Source organism: Rhinolophus sinicus, chromosome 1 (genome assembly GCF_057876585.1).
Source record: "Rhinolophus sinicus isolate RSI-liver-muscle chromosome 1, RSI-T2T, whole genome shotgun sequence".
Classification (NCBI taxonomy): Eukaryota; Metazoa; Chordata; class Mammalia; order Chiroptera; family Rhinolophidae; genus Rhinolophus; species Rhinolophus sinicus.
Genome location: NC_142501.1, coordinates 57189763 through 57213561, shown reverse-complemented (window position 1 = coordinate 57213561; position 23799 = coordinate 57189763). Strand labels below are relative to the sequence as shown.

The 23799-nt window shown below is 53.9% G+C and overlaps 2 protein-coding genes across 7 annotated transcripts; one reads left to right on the top strand and one right to left on the bottom strand.

The window, feature by feature from the left end:
* Window positions 1-311: 311 nt before the first annotated feature.
* On the top strand, window positions 312-20778 carry ITGA7 (integrin subunit alpha 7). Of its 6 annotated transcripts, none has more exons than XM_088799835.1 (26): window positions 312-816; window positions 4848-4975; window positions 5076-5155; window positions 6161-6416; window positions 7306-7425; window positions 8277-8484; window positions 8612-8805; window positions 9177-9265; window positions 9391-9518; window positions 9666-9761; window positions 9937-9998; window positions 10143-10312; window positions 10712-10861; window positions 11512-11627; window positions 12165-12357; window positions 12437-12517; window positions 12622-12701; window positions 12834-12908; window positions 13045-13147; window positions 13697-13873; window positions 14045-14176; window positions 16950-17063; window positions 17270-17368; window positions 17454-17579; window positions 19023-19135; window positions 20081-20778. In XM_088799835.1, exons 1-26 carry the CDS (start codon window positions 611-613, stop codon window positions 20139-20141), a joined length of 3357 nt encoding a protein of 1118 aa, XP_088655961.1. In that variant the 5' UTR covers window positions 312-610; the 3' UTR covers window positions 20142-20778. The 6 variants fall into 6 exon arrangements, with proteins under 6 accessions (XP_088655961.1, XP_088655960.1, XP_019597959.3 ...); XM_088799834.1 differs by lacking the exon at window positions 7306-7425 and adding an exon at window positions 6885-7016 and having other exon boundaries at window positions 20081-20288; XM_019742400.3 differs by lacking the exon at window positions 19023-19135 and having other exon boundaries at window positions 315-816.
* A 483-nt stretch (window positions 20779-21261) lies between these two features.
* Window positions 21262-23094, bottom strand: TMT1B (thiol methyltransferase 1B). Its single transcript, XM_019742406.3, is given in 3 exon segments — window positions 21262-21498; window positions 22598-22740; window positions 22743-23094. Coding segments are annotated over 3 exon segments (732 nt in total).
* Window positions 23095-23799: the final 705 nt, after the last annotated feature.

Sequence of the window (23799 nt, the reverse complement as noted above, 5' to 3'; positions counted from 1 at the left end):
GGAAAGGGAGTGCTAAGGGACCAGGCGGGACCCAGGCCCCAGACCACTCTCTTTTCATCTCCTCTCTTTCTGCCTGCCTATCTTTCTTCCCAGACTCCTTTAGCCTCATCGACTTCTCATATTTTATGCTCCTTTCTCTTTTTCGACCCCTTTCTCTTTGTACTTCTCTCTCGCTCTCCATTCCTAGGCGCCGCCTCCACCCTCGCGGGGTCCGGCAGGAGTGTGGGGAAGGGTAGAGCGCACAGGGGGCGGCGGGATGGAGCTTGGGTGGGGCTGGGGGGTGGGGGAACGAGACCAGGTTCCACCCAGGGCCGCCTGCCTGGGCATCCCTTCGCTGTGCCGCTCGGCCTCCACCTGCTGCGGAACGGGGGGCGGGCCAAAGGCGGGGCGGGGCGGTGCCCCGGAGGCGGAGGCCGGAGCCCAAGTGGACAGACGCGGAGGCGCTTCTGCGGCAGTCGTGACAACCGGCGTGGGGCTGCGGAGCCGTGAAAATTGGGAGACTCCTGAAGAGCAGCGAGACTGGAGACCAGAGACCTGCGTTGGAGACCTGGGGCTTGGGGGCTCCAGCGAGTTTAGTTGCACTCGCGGGGAGCGCACGGGGGTGTGCCCCATGGCGGGGACTCTGGACCGTGATCCTCGGGGTGTCCCTGGGATTTGTTACCTTCTTGGATCCCTACTCGCGGGACTGCTCTCCTCAGGGGCTGTCGCCTTCAATCTGGATGTGATGGGCGCCTTGCGCAAGGAGGGAGAGCCAGGGAGCCTCTTCGGCTTCTCTGTGGCTCTGCACCGGCAGTTACAGCCACGACCCCAGAGCTGGTGAGTCACCACACCCTCCCAGAGTCCCCGTGCCCGAACCACAGATTCCGTACCCCCACCTCATTTCTCAGTTTTCCAACCCCACGAAGACTCGGCTGTACACAGATGTCCCACACCCCAGCCTGGAGCTTTGTCTGTTCTGTCTCGGGTCTGGAGGTGTACCCACGGGCCGCGAGACCCAGGCTCTTGCTTTGGGGATGAGTTGGAGTGCAAGGTCCTTGTCTTAGCAAGCCCTGTCATGTCTTTTAGCCTTCCCCTCACTTTCCTAACTTTCATCCTTGTTCCAGTCTCAGGGTCTGTGGCTCTCCTTTTTCAAAGGGCTGAATTCCCTCAGGGAGGGGGACTGAGCAGGAAGATTGGGAAAGGACAAGAGGCTGAAGGTACCATGGGAGGGATGGGGGGTAGATTCCAGAAATAACTTCCTGCCAGTGCATTGCCATAGGATGGCATGAGGGCAGCGGGACCCCGGGAGACCAGGAGAGCCCTGCCACTTCTGTGGCTCAAGACTGTGAGACGGTTGGGAGAGGACAGACCTTGGAGGGTCTGGCAACTTGCGCTAGATGGTTTAGTGACACAGAGTGGCAGAAAACATAGCCCCCAAAAGTTGTAGCAGCAGCAGCAGCAGCAGCAGCAGCAGCAGCAGCAGCAGCAGCAGCAGCAAGAGAGAGGTCCAGGAAGGATGCTGGCCAGGCTGTTCCCCTTCCTCCTGCTCGGGAAATTTCCAGCTCCAGGAATCTCAGCAGTGGGGGAAGGCAGGAAGGAGTGAGGGGCAGAGGACAATTCTAGTTATTTTGTAATCAGTTCAGGACCCAGGGGAGAAGGACACACGTGTGATTGTCATGCTTCCTGTACTATTGGCTCTAGCTACATGTATGATTTTAAGAAGGAAAGAAAGCTTCCCACCCCCCTCCTGCCAAGCGGCTTTTCTTTCCTAGGCCAGTGCCTAAGCCACACTAAGTGTCCATTACTGGGATCGATGCTGTCCACGGGGACTGTCTTCTCCCTGCTACTCTTGGCCTGGGGGCAGAGGGTAGTGACAAGAACTCATTTTTCTTTTCCCCACTTAGGGAGGAGGGGCTAGCTCTGATCTTTCTCCTTCCATTATCCCTGTAATCATGGAGGAGGGTGTGTGGTCTCCCAAACTTTGGGGGAGATAGAAAGCAACTGACTTCATCTCTTCCTCAGCCTTCTGTCCACTTCCTCCCTCATCTGTCTCCATTCCTCCCCCTTCCCCCATCTGCCAGAGTTCCAGGACTGGAGGCCTTTTTAGGACATGCTGAACTCTCTGAGCTATTTCCAGGCAAATTCTAGGTTATTTTTAATAGCTTGGTCTCTTGTCATTTCCCCCTCATCTCTGAAGGTGGCCCCTGATCATGTCTCCCGGAGTCAAGCTGGGGGCATTCCCAGAGGGGCCTGACGGCCTAACCCGGCTTTTGCTCCAGCAGGGGGCGCTCTGCTGCCTGGTGGCACGTGAGAGACCAGGTACTTGACTCCCCCCTAGCTTTTGAGTTCAGGTCTCCTTCACCAGCACGGAAAACTCTTAGCATAGAACAAGGCCCGTAGCTAATGCACTGAGCTGTTAGTACTATTACTCCTATATTGGGAGCCACAGAGCTAGAGAATAGTTTTAGTGCCCACAGTGAGCCCAGATCCAAAGGCTTGGCCAGAGCACCCAGCAGGCTGAGCCAACCTTCAGGCCAGCAACCCTCCCCAGAGGGCCACCCAGCCTGAGAAAGTCAGAGAGGGCTGGACTTGGGTGGGAGCTTGGAGTGTGTGGAGAACTGAGAGGTGCAGTGGTCGTGGGCTTCTCCTTCATTTTCTCTTAGCCCGGCTCCCAGGGAGTCCCTCTGCCCCCAGCTGCCAACATGTTTTTGCTTTTCTCTCTGCAGTGGCTGCAGCTGTGGCTACTGTTCTGTCCAGAGGTCTGGGGTGGCTGGGGATCATGGGATGACGCCAGAAGGAGTGTGTGGCTGGGGCAAAGGTGGAGGGACCAGAGAGTGGGAACTCTTGTTCCAGGAGGGATGGGCTGGTCTGTTCTCCAGCAAGGGTGGGGCTGGCAAATCTATGCGCTCTGCTTCTTTCCTCCATATGGACTCCTCTCCTCCTCCCACCTCCCTCCTCTTGCCTCTGGAGGAGATTGTAAGCATTGAACACTGACTCTTAGCTTCTCCTGGTGCTAGCGATGCGCTGACCAGCTGAGGCACTAGCTGTCTCTGCAAGTGAAGTGTGGGTTCAGGATCCTATGGGGCAAGCACAAAGATGAATAAGACAGCCTGGTCCTCCAAGAGATGGGTATCTCTGTGTTGGAGATGTGGGGGGAGGGTACTGAGGACTTGTGTGAAGGTTGGCTGTGCCACCTGGTTTCTTTTCTGCCTGGAGTACCTTCCCCTCCCATTCCTCCTCTTCCCTTTCTGGAGGGGTCTCAGTGCTCTGGAGATGGCCTGTCACTGGGTGTGATGGAAAAGGCATGAGAATTGGAGTTAGGCAGATGTGCATTTGAATTCCACCATACTACTTAATGTCGCTGAGTGAGTGTCCTCATCTGAAAGACAAGAAAAGAAGGCTTACAGGGGATTGTGAAGATTAAATGAGATAATGAACTAAACTTGCCTAGCCTCTGCAGCTAGGTAGAGAGTGATAAACGTTAGTTTCTCTTGTCCCTGGCATTTAGCCTAGGGCCTGACTCATAGTAGGTGCTGAAGAGATATTACTTCCTTGTCTCACCAGTGCCTGACATAGGGCTTGGCAGATGATAGTTTCTCAATAAATAGTTGTTAAGAAATGCCAAATGCGTGCCGCGCTCTCCTCCCTACCACTCTCCCCACCCTTCTGTCTCTTGACACTGGCCCTGACATGGGATGACAGCTGCTAAGAGAGGAGGAGGAGTTGTGGGAAGGGAGAATGGCTCTGTGCCCTGCCCTCTTCCCGGACCGTCAGAAATGGCACAGTGCCTCACGGATGCCTGTCTGCAGTATTGCCCCACACAGCTTTGGGCCTACCCCCCAGGAAGGGAGATGGAGGAAAACTGTGGGAGAGAGGCTTTGAAGTTTGCCCTGCTGCCACTTTTGAGTCTCTCCTTCTTAGAAGAGAGGGTCCTTGTAGGCAGCTGGGTGCCAATCACCTCATCTCTCTCCCTCCTTCACTCCTGGCCTGGGGGCTCAGCCCCAGGGGACCCAGGCAGCCTCCATTCCCAGCACAGTCCTCTCCCGGGGAAGCCTTGGCTGTGATTATGGAAAATTGTCCTGCCAAGAAAGTTATAGCTGGGAAAGCGGCTGAAGGGGAGAATACTGGGAGGGGGTGGGAGAGGGGTGGGGTTGGAAGAATGGGAAAATCATAGCTGTGGAGAGAAGGAAGGCTAGGAAAGGGGGCTAAAGAAGTGGGGGGAGTATGGGGGAGGGAAAGATTGGAGACAGAATAAAAAATTTGCCCCCACCTTCCTGCCAGCTGGAGTGACTGACAGAATCCTGGGCTGGCAGGGTAGCTGGGGGTGGGGTCTTTGACGGGTCCCTAATGAGGGGGTAGGGGAAGTAGGCCCACATCTAGCCTCTTGCTTGGCCTCCGGAGCTGGCCCCTAGGCTACCTTATGGTGCCAGTCTGGGCCCCTGTTACTTTTGATCCCAGCGTTCTTGGCATTTCTGGGAGGGTTTCATCTGAACCAGGGAGGAGGGCAGAACTTGGGGATAGGGCCAGGGAGTGGATAGGAAAGGCTGGATCAGGAACAGGTGCTGGGAACAGGCGGTTCTTTCAAACTAGAAATGCTGGCCAGGCTTCTGGGGTTGCTGTGTGTGTGTGTGTATGCGTGTGTGTATGTCTACTGTGCATGTGGTCCCTCACCCAGAGAGTATGTACATATGTGACGTGACGATTGCGTGGCCAATGGTATTAACCTGCCCTTGCCAGGACTTAGGAAACTGACTTTTGGCCCTTCTTAGTTCTTCAGCACTCTGCTTGGTACTGAGGGGTTGGGCCTGGGCAGCCTAGGGAGGGGGAGCACTCAGGCCACTAACTCCTGTTCCTGTCCCATTATGCAGGCTGCTGGTGGGCGCTCCCCAGGCCCTGGCTCTGCCTGGGCAGCAGGCCAACCGCACAGGCGGGCTCTTCGCTTGCCCCCTGAGTCTGGAGGAGACCGACTGCTTCAGAGTGGACATCGACCGGGGAGGTGCGGGCTCTGTGGTGGTGGAGTGGGGGGAACATATGGGGGGGAAAGAGAAGACTTGGCCTTCTCTTCCCTCCCCTAATTCCCAGCATCCTGCCTCTAGCTGATGTGCAGAAGGAGAGCAAGGAGAACCAGTGGTTGGGAGTTAGTGTTCGGAGCCAGGGGCCCGGGGGCAAGATTGTTGTAAGTACCACTTCTTGTGACTATATGCCAGGGTGGGGTGTGTGTGTGTGTGTGTGTGTGTGTGTGTGTGCATGTATGGTGTGTGCATATTCACAGGTGAGCTTATAGAACATAGGTTGGGCATATGGTATGATGGTCTATTTCCCAGGACTTCAGGGAGATATAAAAAAGTATAAGATCTGGCCTCTGCCCTTATAAGTTGAAACCATCTAACCATTCATCCATCTACCCATTTGTCAGACTCTTACTGAGAACCTTTTAAGCATCAGGCATCGTGCTAGTTACTGAGAGAGAATATGTAAAGACAGGGAAAAGCCTGGTCCATGCCTCAAATAGCCTACTGCACATTATGGAAATTTTCATTCTCTCCTTCCTGTATCTCTGTGTATCATCTGTATCATCACTAACATGCACAAACACACCATTAATAATACAAGTCACTATGTGGCAGACTAATGGTTAATGTTAAGTGAGTGGTGTAGTCCCCAGTCCATCAAAGTCTGAAGAGGGAATGGAGAGAAAGGACTCCTGCACGTGGGGTGATTTGAGTCAGGCTTTCAAGAATAAGTGATACATAGAGAGCGGAGAGGGGAAGTTCTTTGCAGACAGGGTGATGTCACTTACAAAGGGCCCGACACAAGACCAAGCTTGGCATGTTGGGCATAGTCACCTATTGTGTGATCAAGGAGGCACAAGTCCTATGTGGTGGCTTAGTTGTGCCTGTGGATGCTCCGGAAGAATGTGGAACAAGGGAACAAGGAGTTCATCCTGTCAGGGCAAGGAAGTGTGTGCTGATGGGATAGTGGGTTATGAATGTACCAGCTGAACACTGGGCTGGTTGTGGTGCTCAAGTGATGCCAGCATAGGTGTGTGTGTGTGTGTGTGTGTGTGTGTGTGTGTTTGCACATGAACCAGTGTCTGCCACATGTCTACATGTGGGTAGTGTGGCTCAGGCAGGTCCCTGACCCGATGGAATGGCCAGTCCCTCATCCCTTCCTCCCACAGACCTGTGCACACCGATACGAGGCAAGGCAGCGAGTGGATCAGATGCTGGAGACGAGGGATGTCATTGGTCGCTGCTTTGTGCTAAGCCAGGACATGGCCATCCGTGATGAGTTGGATGGTGGGGAGTGGAAGTTTTGTGAGGGACGCCCTCAGGGCCACGAACAATTTGGGTTCTGCCAGCAGGGCGCGGCTGCTGCCTTCTCCCCCGACAGCCACTACCTCCTCTTTGGGGCCCCGGGAACCTATAACTGGAAGGGTGAGTCACTCCTCAGGGAGGGGAGAAGGGAACCAAACTGTCCTCTTACCTCAGAGCTGGGATTTCAGGCAGCACGTGGCCAAGCATGCCCACATGTTCACTGCCATGTAGCCCTGGGGCACTGCAGCACCTTCCACCCCGGTCATGCCAGCACACTCACGAATGGAGGTATCTCCTCTCCTTCGCATGGCTGAATGTTCTTCAACATGCTGGCATGAGCCCCCCCGCCCCACATGGCTGTTCTTCCCTACCAATACACAAGTCTACACCTCATCACTCCCATTCCCATCTCCGCACGCTGCAGCTGGCTGAGCTGACACTCGGTGAGTGTGTGCCAAGTCTGTGGGCTGGGAAGGGGGGTGGACATAGGGCGAGGAGGGGCTTCCCTGTGTGTCTGTCTAATTAGCATCTGGCCTGAAGGATGCTTCTCAATCCTTACCCAGGGCACTAACAGGTCTGTCCTTGCAGGCACTGCCAGGGTGGAGCTCTGTGCGCAGGGCTCAGTGGACCTGGCCCACCTGGACGACGGGCCCTACGAGGCGGGGGGTGAGAAGGAGCAGGACCCCCGTCTCATCCCGGTCCCTGCCAACAGCTACTTTGGTAGGGACCCCTCCAGGCCCAGAGCCACTCTAACCCTCTGCTCCTCTCTCTCGTCCTCCCTCTCCGTGCTCCCCCCCTTCTGTCTCTGTCTCTCACCCTGTCTCTCTCTGTCTTTCTGTCTCTGAATCTCATCCCTCTTGGCCTCTTTGTCTCTCTCATAATCTTTCTCCACCTCTACCTCTTCTCCTTCTTGTCTTTGTGTCTGGCTCTGTCTCCGTACTCTGTGGCTCCCTCCTCTGGATGTCCCTTCCCTGGTGTCTCCTCCCTCCCCCTCCCCCACCTCCCGCAGGGTTGCTCTTTGTGACCAACATTGATAGCTCAGACCCTGACCAGCTGGTGTATAAAAGTTTGGACCCCGCTGACCGGCTCCCAGGACCAGCCGGAGACTTGGCCCTGAATAGCTACTTAGGTTTGTAAGCGTCCACCCACATCCTCCTGAGCCCTGGGGGCTTGACCTGGCTGCCTCTCCTCTCCTGCCCCACCCCGCCAACACACACCCAGGGAAACACATGTTGGACCCAAATTTTAGAGACAAGCTAGGCCCAGTGATAAGGCCCAAGAAGAAGGGGGAGAGCCTACGGGGCTGTGAACAGGGGTCTCCGTGGAGGAAGAACCAGGTGGGTGGAGACCATGCTGTGAAGGAAGGTGGCTAGACCTCTAGGGGGCCTTTCTCTCAGGGATGGATGGTGGGCACATGCTGGAGAAAGTTCTAGCCATGTGGGTAAGTCCCTCTCATTTTCTTATCTACATCCCACTTCAGAGAAGGAGGAAATGAGGCCTGGGAGATCTTTGGGTGATTCCAGCTCTTCCCTACTCCATTTATCACCTTTGTCTCCCCCATCCACATGAAGGCTTCCTCTCCCTGGCAGGGTGGGAGTGGGGGCAAAGAAGGTGCACTGGATGGGCTTGGGGCCTCCTGGGTGTGCAGAGGGGACAGCAGGTCCCTGGGAATCCCAGATCCTGCTAGTGGGCTCGCTCCTGCCCGGTGTCCGGCCTTCTCAGCCATTGCGCTTCTCTTTCCTTCCCAGTCCCTGAGACTGACTTCATTGCACTCCTTGTGCCACACTCCAGTCTTTGGGTGTGGGGGCGCTGCCAGGCCTATGGAGGGGGAGGAGGAGAAATCCAGCTGTGGTGGTGATAACTTGCAGGGTGCCTCCACCTTTTGGCTCTGGACCTGTGAGGAGGGGGCAGTGGGGGCTGTGACACACCCTGGCTCCTGAGTCTTGTGGGGAGTGCTCACTGGTAGTCACCCCCACCCAGGTTTCTCCATTGACTCTGGGAAGAGTCTGGTACGTGCAGAGGAGCTGAGCTTTGTGGCAGGGGCCCCCCGTGCCAACCACAAGGGCGCTGTGGTCATTCTGCGCAAAGATAGTGCCAGTCGCCTGGTGCCTGAAGTTATGCTGTCCGGGGAGCGCCTAACTTCTGGCTTTGGCTACTCACTGGCTGTGGCTGATTTTAACAATGATGGGTGAGTGGGTAGAGGGGAGTGGAGCTGTGGGGAGCTGGGTCCAGGAGGTCTGAGCATCCTCTGGCATCTCTTCCTGACTCCCCTGCGTGGGGAGGATGCCATACTGACTGTCTTTCTTTCTCCATAGCTGGGCAGACCTGGTAGTGGGTGCCCCCTACTTCTTTGAGCGCCAAGAAGAGCTGGGGGGTGCTGTGTATGTGTACATGAACCAGGCGGGTCACTGGGCTGGGGTCTCCCCTCTCCGGCTCTGTGGCTCCCCCGACTCCATGTTTGGGATCAGCCTGGCTGTCCTGGGGGACCTCAACCAAGATGGCTTCCCAGGTGTGATTGGGAACTAGAAAGGCTCAGGGGAGGGAGGGGGCAGGGGCAGGGGCAGGGACAGGGAAGTACCTCCGAGGTCAAGGGGAGATCTTTTGAGGGCTCAGGGAGAGAAGCAACATGGGCTTACACCTGAACTTTACGATTTACCAGCTTTGTGACCTTGGGCAAGTTACCTAACCTTTCTGAGCTAGTAATATCTGCAGAGAGTAGCTGAGGATTGAAACTGATATATGTAAGGTGTCTGGGACTTAGTAGACTCTCAATAAAATAGAAAGCATACAACATGGAACTGAGTGAGGGAGGGAAAGCTGGGGCCTGGACCTTGTCTCCCCTCCCCCTCCCGTCTGACTGCCTTTTCCCCTCGCCTGCAGATATCGCTGTGGGTGCTCCCTTTGATGCCGATGGAAAAGTCTTTATCTACCATGGGAGCAGTCTGGGGGTTGTCGTCAAACCTTCCCAGGTGAGGGGGTTTGCTGGGATGATGGAGTAGGTGCGAGTAGAACAAGGGGCATAGCCGCAGAAGGTAGGGGAGGAGGCAGAGAGCTGGGAGTGGTGGGTGGGGGAGCTGACAGTCAGGTCCCACAGGTGCTGGAGGGCGAGGCCGTGGGCATAAAGAGCTTTGGCTACTCTCTGTCTGGTGGCCTAGACGTGGATGAGAACCATTATCCTGACCTGCTGGTGGGCTCCCTGGCTGACACTGCCGTGCTCTTCAGGTGAGCCCTGCCTCTCCTCTGCTTTCTCCTTCCCTGAGGCATAAGCCCGACTCGAGCCAAATCTGATGCTGAAGAGTCTGCCCACCTCCCTGGTTTCTCAACCTTATGTTCTCATGTTTCTTGTGCCCTCAACTCCCCGTTTCCTAGGGCCAGACCTGTCCTCCATGTCTCTTATGAGGTCTTCATTTCTCCACAAGCCATCGACCTAGAACAGCCCAACTGTGCTGGTGGCCACTTGGTCTGGTGAGGCAAGATTTAAGGGGAGGGAGGCTCGGTGGGCACCTCCACCCCTCCTGCTCCCTTCTCCATTCCTCTGCCTAGTTTGGAGCTGGGGGCTGGGGCAGGATTGGGCAGGGTATGGGTGTGACCTTGACCCATCAGCCTTGCCTGGCTCAGGAGCTAACCTTTGCCCCCACAGTGTGGACCTAAGGGTCTGTTTCAACTACGATGCAGTCCCCAGCAGCTACAGTCCTATCGTGGGTGAGTGAGGCCCCCCTCCGACCTCCCACCACATTGGGTTTGGAGAGGTTCACTCCGAGGTGGAGAGAAGGGCCTCTGGGAACAGGGTCAGATTGGAGAAGTTCCCCAGCTCACTGGCTCCTCTCTTCTCCCCAAATGCCACAGCCTTGGATTACGTGTTAGATGGGGACACAGACCGCAGGCTTCGGGGCCAGGTCCCCCGTGTGACCTTCCTGAACCGTGGCCCGGATGACCCCAAGCACCAGGCCTCGGGCACTGTGTGGCTGAAGCACCAGCATGACCGAGTCTGCGGAGATGCCATGTTCCAGTTACAGGTGGACACTGACTGCTTGGCCTCTGAGGGTCATTGTCATTGCACAATCTCTTTTCCTTGATTCCTTTTATCTTCTTTCCTAACACACTCATATATCATTCTAAGATCTTGACTTTTAGGAAGCCTCCCTTATGGGCTGACTTTCTCACCTGGTGCCTTCTTGTATCTCCTGCTAAGTTCTGTACTCCCTGGAGATGGAGATGGCAGGGCATCCGCCCACCCACCCCAAACCCCCGGTTGCTTTCCCTTCTCCTTGCTCAGTTCTCCACCTCTTTTCTTCATCTCCCTAAGTTTCTTTCCAAGTTTCAGAATCTGTCCTAAGTCTGGCTCGGGCTTTGGGTAGGGCTGGGGCCTGGGAATTGTTCTTGTATCCACTCATGTTCATTTTTCCCCTTTCAAGGAGAATGTCAAAGACAAGCTTCGGGCCATTGTGGTGACCCTGTCCTATAGTCTCCAGACCCCTCGGCTCCGGCGACAGGCTCCTGGCCAGGGGCTGCCCCCAGTGGCTCCCATTCTCAATGCCTACCAGCCTAGCACCCAGCGGGCAGAGGTGAGCATGTGTTCTGGTTTAGCCCAGAAAAAGGAGCTGGCAGGGGCAATGATCATGGCCCCTCACCAGTGATACTCATTCATAGCTTTCAAAGTTCTTTCACATGTTGCTCCAGTAGTCCCTGATATCTCAAGGTGCTGTAACAAATAGACCCCAAAATGGAAAATGGCCCAAAGAGTCACCTGTTTCTAGCCAGAGAAGACAGTGTTTCTCGATTCCATGGAGTCATTCAGGGGCCTAGGCGGATGGGGCTCTGCATCTTCAAATGAGGCCTCTAAGGTCCTTAGGTCATCTCCATCCTGGTCAGCAGGAAAGGGGTAACATGAAGCTCCTTGTATGGTTCTCATGGCCGGTCTGGCACTCTTCACTTTCTAAATCTGGAACTTGGCTACATGCAGGGAAGGCTGGGGAAATGTGGTCTTGCTGTGGACTAGTTAGAATTGTAATACTCCCATCATTTTACTGATAAGGACACAGCTCAGAGTGGTTAAGGGACCAGCTCAATATCACACAGCTAATAGGCTGCAGATCTGAGAGTTGAACCCAGATTTTGTAATCCTGTGGCACTCTATCCCACCATATGCCTTGGCAACACATTCACCTCCTGCCTCATCCCCTAGGATTGACCCTTTTCTCAAATATCTCCCCAGATCCACTTCCTGAAGCAAGGCTGTGGTGAAGATAAGATCTGCCAGAGCAATCTGCAGCTGGTCCATGCCCGCTTCTGTGCCCGGGTCAGCGACACGGAGTTCCAGCCTCTGCCCATGTGAGGGGGAGTGAGGGAGAAGGTGGGGTGGGCAGGCAAGAGTTCAAGGAATGTAAGGAAACCCCCTCAGGAAGGCCAGGCAGAGGGAGGGGCTGAGCCAGCAGGGGTGGGGGGGGCGGAAGGCTGGGGAGGACCTGCTGATAACTCAGAAGACTATAGGATGAGGGTCAGTGACAGGGCCACAGGGCTCTGTCACAATACATGTAATAATACCCAGTTCACATACATCTCACCGTTTAGTTTTCACAACCTCATGTGGCAGGGATTATTATTAGTCTCACTTCATAAATGGAGAACGGAGGCCCAGAGAGGTTAAAGTACTTGCCCAAGGTGAGCTAGTGGTGGTGCTGGGACCAGAATGAAGGTCCCCTGACTCCCAGTCTAGATCTCTTGAGAGCATGGGAAGACCTGAAGCTTGGACTGGTGGGAGCAGAGCCCCCGGGAGTTCAGGCCTGCTGCACGCACTGGGGGACGAGGCAAGAATGGGAGAGGCAGGGGGTGTTCAGATCTTAAAATGAGTGGGATCTGACCTTCCAGGGATGCAGATGGGACAACAGCCCTGTTTGCACTGAGTGGGCAGCCAGTCATTGGCTTGGAGCTGGAGGTCACCAACCTGCCTTCGGACCCAGCCCAGCCCCAGGCCGATGGGGACGATGCCCATGAAGCCCAGCTCCTGATCAGCCTCCCTGCCGCCCTGCACTACTCAGGAGTCCGGGCCCTGGACCCCATGGTGAGGGCCCGGCTGGAGTTGGTGGGGTCCTGGGGGCTCCAGTGATCCAAACTGACCTCTCCTTCTCTCCCCACTCCAGGAGAAACCACTGTGCCTGTCCAATGAGAATGCCTCCCGTGTTGAGTGTGAGCTGGGGAACCCCATGAAGAGAGGTGCCCAGGTTGGCACTCTGTCCTTATCCCTATCTGAGTGACCTCCAACCCCTGAGCCCTTCTCAAGCCCCTGGCCTCCCCTGTCTCTAATCCTATTCCATCCTTGGCCTAGATCACCTTCTACCTCATCCTCAGCACCTCAGGGATCACCATTGAGACCACAGAACTAGAGGTGGAGCTGCTGTTGGCCACGTAAGCCTGGTGGGGCTGGGGTAGGGTGAGGTTGGGGGCAGTAGAATTGATGTCCACCTGGAAGGGTCTCCCCTGACCACTTGAGGTGGTGCCTGTGCCTGCTGCCCATGCCTGTACCTGACCACATGCCAGGATCAGCGAGCAGGAGCTGCATCCAGTCTCTGCCCGGGCCCATGTCTTCATTGAGCTGCCACTGTCCATCGCAGGGTAAGCCCTGCCCCAGTGGGCACCTGCACTGTAAGGGTGGGCATTGCCAAGCCCACACCCTGGCCTCGGCTCTGCCTCCTGGCCCTCCATCAGGTCCCAGAACTCCTCAGTCCCTGTTTTGACCCCTCGTCTCCAGGGTGGCCATTCCCCAGCAGCTCTTCTTCTCCGGTGTGGTGCAAGGCGAGAGCGCCATGCAGTCTGAGAAGGATGTTGGCAGCAAGGTCAAATATGAGGTCACGGTAAGTGTCCTAGTGTGTGGTCCCTTGTGGTCGCCCTCCCTTCTTGGCATAGAGGAGAAGCTAAGATATGTCCCAAGAGTTGGGGCTCTGCTACTGTATGGCAGCGTGTTGGCCCAGCAAGTTCGAGGCTTCCCATTACACCTGGACCTCAGCTGTGGGCAGGTGTCTGTGCAGGGGCCGTGACCATTTCCTGGTCATCCCTGACTGGACATCTCACCTGCTGGTCTGGGGAGGCCATGAGGGCCCAGGGAAGCTTCTCTGTGGGGGGCCTCAGCTGGGGGATGGGGTCGTGGGGAGAGGGCTGATGTCTCTCTCCACAACTCTGGCCTGGCTTTGCTGAGGCCTCCCCATACCTGCCAGTGACATCTCCAGGTTTTTCTGGGTTTGGGGTGGGCAAAGAATCATGCCTGGGGGGGTCTAGGATCCTGAGTCTTTGCTGAAACTGTGCTTCCTGAGGCCCTCTCCTCAGCCCTTGTCCCCTCCGTCTCTGTGGATTTAAGGTCCCCTCGGAAACCGAGCTCCTTCCCTTCACACTCCCTGTGCCCACAGGTCTCCAACCAGGGCCAGTCGCTCAACACCCTGGGCTCTGCCTTCCTCAACATCATGTGGCCCCACGAGATTGCCAATGGGAAGTGGCTGCTGTACCCCATGAGGGTGGAGCTGGAAGGCGGGCAGGGGCCCGGGAAGAAGGGGCTTTGTTCCCCCAGACCCAACATCCTCCACCTGGTGAGGCTTAGGCAGGGTGGGGGGGGCCGCTGAAGCAGGGTGGAGGGGTTAGACTTTGGGAAGGGTGTCATGGGGCTGGGCGTGTGTAGGTGGGTAGGGGGCTAGGAGGTAGGCAGTGCAGAGGAGATGCCATCTCAGGCACACTCATGGGGCCCCCCTCACAACATCCAGAATGTGGACCGCAACGGCAGGAGGAGGCGGGAACTGGAGCAGCCGGAGCAGCAGGAACCTCATGAGCAGCCGGAGCCCAGCACGTCCTGGTGGCCAGTGTCCTCTGCTGAGAAGAAGAAAAACATCACCCTGGTGAGGGCCAGGCACACATGGTGCAACCAGAATGGGGTGTGTGTGGTGGTGTGACAGGATGCTGGGAGCATAGAGCTTCAGGGTGGTGGGTGGCCAGGGATGCTGTGATGGTCAATACCTGAGGCAAGTTGACCAGACAGTTCACATCACACCTGTGAAGCAGCTGCAGACACCACAGGTCGTCCCACGCCTGCCAAGCGTTTACTCCAGAGCAGGGCACTTGACCTACAGCCAGTGAGTTAGCCATGCATTCTATTCTCCATACATTTTATAGGGCCGGGGTGGCTTTAGCCACCTGTGGGATTTGTTTGTTGTTCTTTTGAACTCTTTTAGGACAAAAAAGCCAATTTGTGTAAGGAAACCAGCTTGAGTTTTACAATGTCAAAAACCATTTTAAGTTTTTAAAAGTTCTCATCACTAAAATTATAGTATATTAGGTGTGACTCCTTAAGTAGGTCCCTTTTGAACAGTTTTACCTCCTTTTTATCTGCTTGTTTTACATAGTTTGTTCTTGAAGTGGATTTATAGAGCAAGTTGGCACATGCTCTGTGCTCGTCTTTTGACAGTGGCACTGGCAGTAAGAGTGTGGAGGAACTCAGATTAGGGGGGATATTTGGCTGGTTGCCAGGAAGTGAAACCCAGGTGTGGATATACCTGGGCACTAGAGGCACGACGTCGAAGAGAGTGCTGGGGAATGTAAGCAGTTGGGCCAGCTCTGGTGTTATCTGCCTGGGAGGGAGCTCCACTGTCACATCCTGTCTCTCTTGGGGGCCCTCAGTATCCCTGCTCCCCTGAGAGCAGGCAGGAGTCAAATGAAGGCGCCTGGAAGTAGTGTGAACTTGTGTGATCACTGTTTCCCTATTGTATGAGTAGTCCTGCCTTCTCCACATGACGGATTTCCTTGGAAATGCATCCCTTTTAATTAATTAATTAATTAATTAATTAATTAATATTATTAGTTTCAGGTGTACAAAACAAAGTAATAGTTGGACATTTATACTCCTCACAAAGTGATAACTCCCCTCCCCCAATCTACTACCCCTCTGACATCACACACAGTCGTTACATTTCCACTGTCTCTATTCCTTATGCTGTGTTCCACTTCCTGTGACTATATATATATATATAAAGTTGTCGTTGACACTCATTATTGTTTAGCTTCAGCTTCAGGTGTACACCGCAGTGGTCAGGCACCTACACTGTCTGTGAGGTGGTCTCCCTAATAAGACCAGTGTCCATCGGATACCCTACAAAATCTTTACAACATTACTGATTATATTGCCCAAATGGTCTTTTGTATCCCCGTGGCAATCTTGTAGTTACCGACTGTTTTCTAATCCCCTCACCTTCTCCCTCATCCCCACCCCCTCCCATCTAGCAACCCTCAGTTTTTCCTTTTTATCTCTGAGACTATTTCTGATTAGTTTGTTTGCTTATTCTATTGTTTAAATTCCACATATAAGTGAGTGCATATGGTATTGGTCTTTCTCCATCTGACTTATTTCACTTAGCATAATGTTCTCTAGCTCCATCCATATCATTGCAAATGGTAAGATTTCATTCTTCTTTATGGCCGAGTAATACTCTATTGCATAAATGTACCACAGTTTCTTAATCCAGTCATCTTCCGATGGGCATTTCGGTTGTTTCCATGTCTTGGCTATTGTGAGTAGTGCTGTGATAAACATAGGGGTGCATAAATTTTTTCGAATTAGTGTTTTGGATTTCTCTGGATAAATAGAAAGGCATCCCTTTTCACTAAGAACTTTGAAATTGATTCTTTGATTCAAAATTAAGGCAGAAGTCCTTTTAGACAAATTGACCAAGGGTTCTTGATTTGCTCAAAAGTGACAAAATATAAGACGATCACCGAATTCATTCTCAAAGCCATTCTTCTTATATGAAGTGTGAAGAATATAACAGTTTTTAGGCAAATGGATCATTAGGTGGAAATGGACCAAATGGGCTTAGGTCAGGCCTGGGAGGAGCAGGGCCTGTGTCCCCTGTCTTCCCAGCAGCTCCTGGGCAGCCTCGTCCTCCTTCAGTGAGTTTGGGCTTAGTGTAGGAATGATGCTTTGCCAAATATGGCTTGGGTTCAAATATCTGCTTTACCACTTACTAGATTTGCTAGCTGTGTGACCTGAGGCAGGCCACCCGGCCTCTTTGAATGTTAATTTCCTAGTTTGAAAAATGGGGATGATAATAATATGCACCTTGCAGGATAGTTGTGAAGCTTAAATGAGATAAGTACCTGGCAAGGTAGGTAGTAGGTGCTCAATAAATGGAACCAATGTTAGGCATCAGCATCAATTGGGGAAGCTACTCTGTCTGCTGCTATCACATAAGAGACCTTCTCTCTGCTCTCCATGCATTTCAAAGCCAAATAGCCCAGGTCTGGGGTAGGGCACTATTTTGGAAAACGGTTAGTTCAGGAAGGCTTCCTGGAGGAGGGGAGTTTGAGACCAGGTAAGGAAAACGGGAGACATACAAATGAGGATCAAGGGGATAAGTGGGTCCAAGATGTGAGGGCTTATGGAGGGATGGATGAAAGCTCTGGGCAGACTGAGCAGATGGCACGTGGCTGCTATACCCCATGCAGGTGGAGCTGGAGGCTGGGCAGGGGCCTGGCAGAAGGGGCTTTGTTTCCCCAGGTCTAACATCCTGTACCTGGTGAGGCTTAGGCAGGGTGACTGTGCTGTGTGACCACGTTTGTGAGGATGCTGGGCCCTGGGCAGGCTTAGCAATTCAGAGTCCTGCCTTTCCTGGTCCCCAGGACTGTGCCCGGGGCACAGCCAACTGCGTGGTGTTCAGCTGCCCACTCTACAGCTTTGACCGGGCGGCTGTGCTGCATGTCTGGGGTCGTCTTTGGAACAGCACCTTCCTGGAGGTGAGAGCACTGCTGGGGTTCAGGGCTGGGTCTCCTCCTCCCTGGCAGCCCCTCTGGGGCTCACTTCTCCTCCTACCTCCTCCTTGTTCAAATGCAGCACACGCTTAACCCAAGACGGGCACCATTACAGTTATAATTTTAGGAGCTGGGGGGAAGGAAGAGACATGGGGCATTTAGGAGGAGGGTCTCCTTTCCTGCTTCCTTAGGAGTACTCAGCTGTGAAGTCCCTGGAAGTGATTGTCCGAGCCAACATCACCGTGAAGTCCTCTATCAAAAACCTGGTGCTCAGAGATGCCTCCACAGTGGTGAGCTGCAGGGCTGGGAGGTGGTGCTGGGGGAGCGCTGCTCTCCTGCTGCCTACCCTTGCTCCATGAACCCCTCGCTCCCTAGATCCCAGTGATGGTGTACTTGGACCCGGTGGCGGTGGTGGCAGAGGGAGTCCCCTGGTGGGTCATCCTCCTGGCTGTTCTGGCCGGACTTTTGGTGCTGGCGCTGCTGGTGCTGCTCATGTGGAAGGTGAGGCTTGGGGAAGGTGGGGCTGGTGGGGCTGGGCTTCCTGGTCTGGCAGGTGGCCTTTCTCGCTGTGGTTTTCCTCTACCCACTCTCTCATTTACTCAGCAAATCTACATCGAACACCTACCCACCTGTACCAGGGATTCTATCAGGGCCTGGTTGTTTCAGAGATAAGTCAGATGCAGATCTATAGATCTGTATACCTGTATATAGATGTATAGATATACCTACATATCTATATATCTATATAAATTTATTTTAAAATTATAGTTGACATGCAATATTCTATTAGTTAGTTCAGGTGATTAGACATTTACACAGGTATAATTTATGAGGTGATCACCCTGATAAGTCTAAGTCTACTACCCATCTGACACCATACATACGTTTTACGATGTTATTGACTATATTCCCTATGCTGTTGTTTGTATCCCCGTGGCTTTATTCATAACTGGCAATTTGCATTGCTTCGTCTTTTTTCACTTTTCCACCTGTGCCCCCAACTCCCCTCCCATCTGGTGACCACCAGTTTGTTCTCTGGATCGATGAGTTTGTTTCTGTTTCGTTTATTAATTTATTTTGGTTTTTAGATTCCACATGTAAGTGAAAGTCAGATGCAGAGCTTGTCCTCAGGGATTTGATAGTCCAGTGGGGAAGGGGAGCCTTGTAGTCAAGGGCAGGCAGAAGGCACTAAGTGAAGAAAGTGCAGTGGGAATTCAGAGGAGGGAAAGCTTCAGAGCTGGAGGCCCTTGAGCTGGGCCTTAGAAGAGGGTCTGTTAGTAGGAGCTGGATGTGGGAGATGAGGAGGGTAGCATCTGGGCCTTCCAGGACCATGGGAGGCTGAGTCATGGTGGCAGGGAAGTGTGATCTGATTTAATTAGAGCATGGCAGGTAAGTTTGGAAAGGAAACTGTGGGCACAAAGGCCAACAGCCTAGAAAACTAACTCCAGGAAACTGCCTCCAGGACTGAACTCAGAGCCTCCACATACCAGGCTCTTTGTGGAACCATTCTTGTACATATAGAGTGTAGACAGGATCACATCTGGGGCTCCACATAAAAGCACATGCATGTACGTGTCAGTACAGGGAATCACATCCACCAGCGACCATACCCTGAACTGCGTGCCACATCTGGGCTATGTGGAACCATGCATGTCCTTTGGGCTCTATGGAGAACACCCTTCCACCCCACTCCACCCCCAACCAATCACAGACTAAATACATCCTTTGACAAATGTGAGTCATCAGTGGACCAGGCCTCTGGAGTAGTATCCAAACTATTGGGAAGTTGGTCATTCTTGGGGGAGATCGATGCCTTTGTGAAACTGGCTCCAGGATCCCTGCTTCCTGTGCTCACGGAAGCGGGACAGAGCAGAGATAAGGTCCTATCCTTCCTCAGTCTTCCCATCTTCCCCTCAATTGCTCCCTGCCTCTTTGACATCCCAGTGTGGCTTCTTCCGTCGGAGCAGCCAGAACTCATCTTTTCCCACCAACTATCACCGGGCCCATCTGGCCGTGCAACCCTCGGCCGTGGAAGCTGGGGGTCCAGGGACTGTGGGGTAATTGTGTGTGTGCATGTGTGTACGTGTGTGTGTTCAAAATATTGTGTGTGTGTGTGTGTGTGGGTATGTATGTGTGTGAGTGTTATTAGAGTGCCCAGCATTCAGGGGGCCGGGAATGTTCAGGGTGAAGAAATGAGAATGCATGAGGGTGGGGCGAGTCCTAGGGACTGGGGCGGGAGGTAATGATAAGGGTGAGGTGATAAGGGTATACACAGCGTGGGCATGCACAGGGTGGGGTCGGCCCCTGAAGTGTCAGCATGTGGACTGCAGGGAGGGCCATGCATGTCTTTTCTTGGGCATGAGTGTGCAGAGACAAATGTGCAAGGAGATGCCGTTCAGTCTGAGCATATAGGAGTCTCGGGCAGTCCTAAGGATAAGGGGCACATTTCCACCTTGTAAGGGCCAGCATGTTCATGATTTAGGCAGGGGCTAGGCTACCACATTCATGGATAGAGGGCCCTGCCCTGAGGGTGCTGCTGCCCAGTGTTTGAATACACAGGGTGTACGTGTATGAGTCTTGAGAAGAGTATGCAGAGCTCTAGGAAGCCATGTTTTCCCTCAGATCTCATTTGTGTTCTGGGAGACGCTATTGGGTCTCTTAAAAAGCTTGGGTGGGTGGAAGCCTTTGGGCTCAGCGGTCCTGATGTTCAACCTTCAACCCCCTCTTTCAGGGGCCAAGGCAGATGTCCTTGGTCATGCACCTTGGTCTCCTTCCTGGTTTTTCTCTTGCTGTGAATGAGACCCTGGGGACCCAGCACGGATGGTGGCACTTGTGGGGGCTGCGTACTGCACAAGATTCTGTCCAGCCCATCTCCTTTCTGCTGCAGTTGTTTCTTTCTGTCCCAGGAGTGGTGGAAGCCAGGAGCTGGGCTGTGCTGGGCTGTGCTGCTCCAGGCCTCTCAGCTCTGCAGGCTCCTCATGTCTGGCCTGGTGTTCTTACAGATGGGATTCTTCAAGCGGGCACGGTACCCCGAGGCCACCGTGCCCCAGTACCATGCCGTGAAGATCCCGCGGGAAGACCGACAGCAGTTCAAGGAGGAGAAGACAGGCACCATCCTGAGGAGCAATTGGGGCAGTCCCCGGCGGGACGGCCCTGATGCACACCCCATCCTGGCTGCCGACGGGCACCCAGAGCTGGGATCTGACGGGCACTCTGGGCCAGGAAGCACCTAGCTTCTTCTGTCCCAGCCTGGCCCATGGGGCCCCTTCCCTGCTTCCCCAGAGATGGCTCCTCAGGATGAAGAGGGTTGCTGGTGTCCCATCAGGATTGGGCAGGATCTATTTCCTCGGGGGCATAAACCTCTACCCCCAGAAGGAGCACCCCCAAACTTCCCCTTAGAGTGCTGAGACGAGAGGGGTGAATCAGGGATGGGATCATGAGGTAGACTGAGAAAGGCAGCAATGTCCTGATGCAAAGGTGGGGAGAAGGGACCATAATGCCTCCTTCTCCCATTCACCCAGTATAACAGGACCCCAAGGACCTGTCTCCCCAAAAGTGCCTTAGCCCAAGGGTTGGGGAGGAGGTTGTATCGCTGACTCAGGGGCTCTTCCCTCCCTAGTTTCCCCTCTCCTCTGACCTTAGTTTGCTGCATCAATCTAGTGGATTTTGTCTATTTATTAAAATAATATTTGAGGACAAACCTCTGGCCTCTTTGCTGAGTCCTGCTTCCTCGTGCCCGAGGTCTCCAGGAAACGCCCGATTCTCTCTGTATCCCCACTTCTCAGGACAAAAGTGGTAGTGCGAGGGAGGATTGGGAGGTCTGGCAGCAATGCATGTATCTGACTTTTGTGTGCACTCCGAAAGGGGGGAGGGACAGTACCATAGGAACAAGGGAAAGAGATGGGGAGCTGTCCCAGGGGTCGGTGGGCAACAATTGGGAGACCCAGTCCAGGAACTGGCAGTAAGGATATGACAGGACATAACTTTTTCCTCCCTGTGGTAAGGAAAGGAATAGAGCTTTTTCACTGTAGAAGGAAGTATCGAGGTTAGAGTTTACCCTGGCAGAGGTGGGGAAAGGAAGTGGTGCGGGAATGGCTTCTCTCGGCCTAGATACCTGTCAGTAGAAGACAGGCTTGGCTGGTAGGTGGGACTGTTCTGACTGGAGGCAGAACTTGGGGAAGGGTTATTTCATGGCCTTTCCCATGATGTGGGGTCCAGTAGGTAACCACTTGAAGGTAGGGGTTTGTTGCTCCATTTGCAGTTCAGAGAACTGGGCATTCTCAAGGTTTTTCTAGGTCTCTCTGGTGAGGCAGCAGCCATCTCCAATGTGTTTCCAGGTGGGCTCTAGAACCTGCTGCCACAGGAAGGCCCAGCTTCCACATGGCTCAGCCACGTGCTCCCAGAAAAAGAATACGCCTCCCTGCCAGAGGAGAGCGTTAGTGTCACTTGTCTGCTCGTTTCACAACCTTCCTCCCCTGTCCCCTCTGCCTGCTGATACAGCCTCCCACCCCCCTCGCAGTGAAGCGGGAGCTGCTGGTCTGAGGGTTTATGGAACAAACTGTGCTGCTTTTGACTTTTTCTGATCCCCTGGCTGCTCCCACCTTCCCACTCAAAGTGAGTGTGAAGAGCCTCGCCTGACTGAGTGGGGACGATTGGTGAGAGATCGTTGAAGGGTGACCAGAAGGACAGCATAGCCAAATGCAGACAGATAGGGAGTTGGAGAAACAGGAGCAGAGATCCCATTGTAGATAGAGACATGCACCCTGAGCTCTGTCCCAAGATGCATACGTCTAACTGCTTCCTGGAAATCTCGGCCAACATCCCAGGGAAACCATGTACCTGACTCCTGACTAAAGCTGGGTTCCTCTCTCTTCACTGGAATCTCTGCGGGTGATCTCATGTACCCACAGAGCACACCAGCTACAAGCTGGTGACTTCCAAATCTGTATCTCTAGGCTACATCTTTTTCTGACTTCCAGATCTGGATTTCCAATGGCCTCTGTGGCTTCTCTGCCTGGCTGCCTCAGTGGCACCGCAGCCCTAACAAGCCCCAAACAGGTTTCCTCCATCTCAGCAAGTGGCACTTTCCTCTACCCTCTCTCACTCCCTCCACCAGTTGCTCAGGCCAGAATCCTGGAAACCATCATAAACTCCTTTCTCTCTGCCTCCAGTTCAAAATCTTATGGATTCTGCTTCCCTTAATATCTCTATCTGGAACTCGCCTCTATTTTTTCCACTCTCTGCACACTTTGCTTAATCCCTCAGATTTCAATTTAAACCTCACTTGTTTGGGTGTCCTCCTTCCCGTCCGCCTTACTAGGTGGGTCTCCTGTGTGTTTCCATAGCACCCTATTCTGTCCCATTGAGGCCGTGATCATAGTTCTTATTCACCAGCAGGTGGGGTGGGTGGGTGTCTAATGTGCTAGGACACCAGCTTCTCCATCCTGAGTGCCCTGACACGGGGGTGGCCGGTGTTGCGTTTGCCTCCCCCAGGCCCACACCCTTCCCATTCTGCTCACCGGCCTCAGCACTCTCTGGACCTCCTGCAGGACCCTCCTGGGGCTCTGAATAGAGCACAGCACCAGGGTGCCAACCACCACATCCATGGAGCCATCAGCTAGTTGTTTCATGTCCTCTCCCGGAGCCACCACAAACCGTTCAATTGGAGATGCCTGTTCTCAGCCATGCTCTTGGTCAGGAACTTCTCAAAGTGGGGGTTTGGGTCCAGGCAGGTGCTCCTGCAGCCAGGAGGGTAGGACTGGAAGTTGGCACCAGTGCCACAGCCCAGATCCAGCAGCGCCGCCATCCTGGAGTCTCCCATAAGCCCCTCTATCTGGCCAAAGAGCACCCGTTTCTTGCTTTCCATCTTGCGGTTGCTCTTTGCAGTCAGCACGGCCATCAGGTAGGGGAAGTAATTTTTGCACAGGGGCTGCCAGCAGCCCAGTAGAGCGATCAGGTGCAGGGGCAGGGTCAGAAGCAGCACCAGCAGCTGTAGGAGTTGGGCCAGGGTGTCCATGGCAGACCAGCTCTGAGTGGTGCTTCTGTTGGGGCTCCGGCCTTTTCTCTCTGTCCAGCTGCTGCAGACATGGTCTTTCTTCCTCTGTGATAGGACTTTGTTCCCTGTCTCCTACTTGGCTATTTCTTCTTTGCCAGGGTGGAGTGGGGGTAGGGAATCCCTGCAGAGAGCACAGGTCCCACAGCTCCACAGGCTCTTTCATATGGAATGAAGGAACAGGTGAAAGAACAGGTGGTGCTGGTGTGTTCTGAGTTCTACAGTACTCTGCCTTGTTAAAGAGGGTAGCTTTTACTATCATCTCAGAGAGGAGCGGGAAGGGGCAAGGAAGAAGGAGGATCTATATCAGATTCCAGTGTCATGGGCCAAATGCTGAGGCAGAGCTGACTCATGGGCACATCCTGGCCCCACTCTGTTTCTGTCCTTAGATTCTGCAAATTGGAAATTCTGATTGGATTCCTGGCACTTCCCCAGGGCTTTGCCCCACATGGAAGCCAAACAGAGTATCTGGGGTAAGGCTGATTAGTCACAAGGATTGGTCAGAAGCTGGCCAAAAGAAGGGCATTTTCTCAACAGACTGGCATTTATTATCAAACCCAATTCTTGAAGGCCCCAGAAATAGAAGTAAAGAATGGAGAAAAAGGCAGAGTGGAGGAGTAAGGAGATCTGTGTCCAAGAGTTAGTTCTGCTATTACTTTGCTTTGCTTC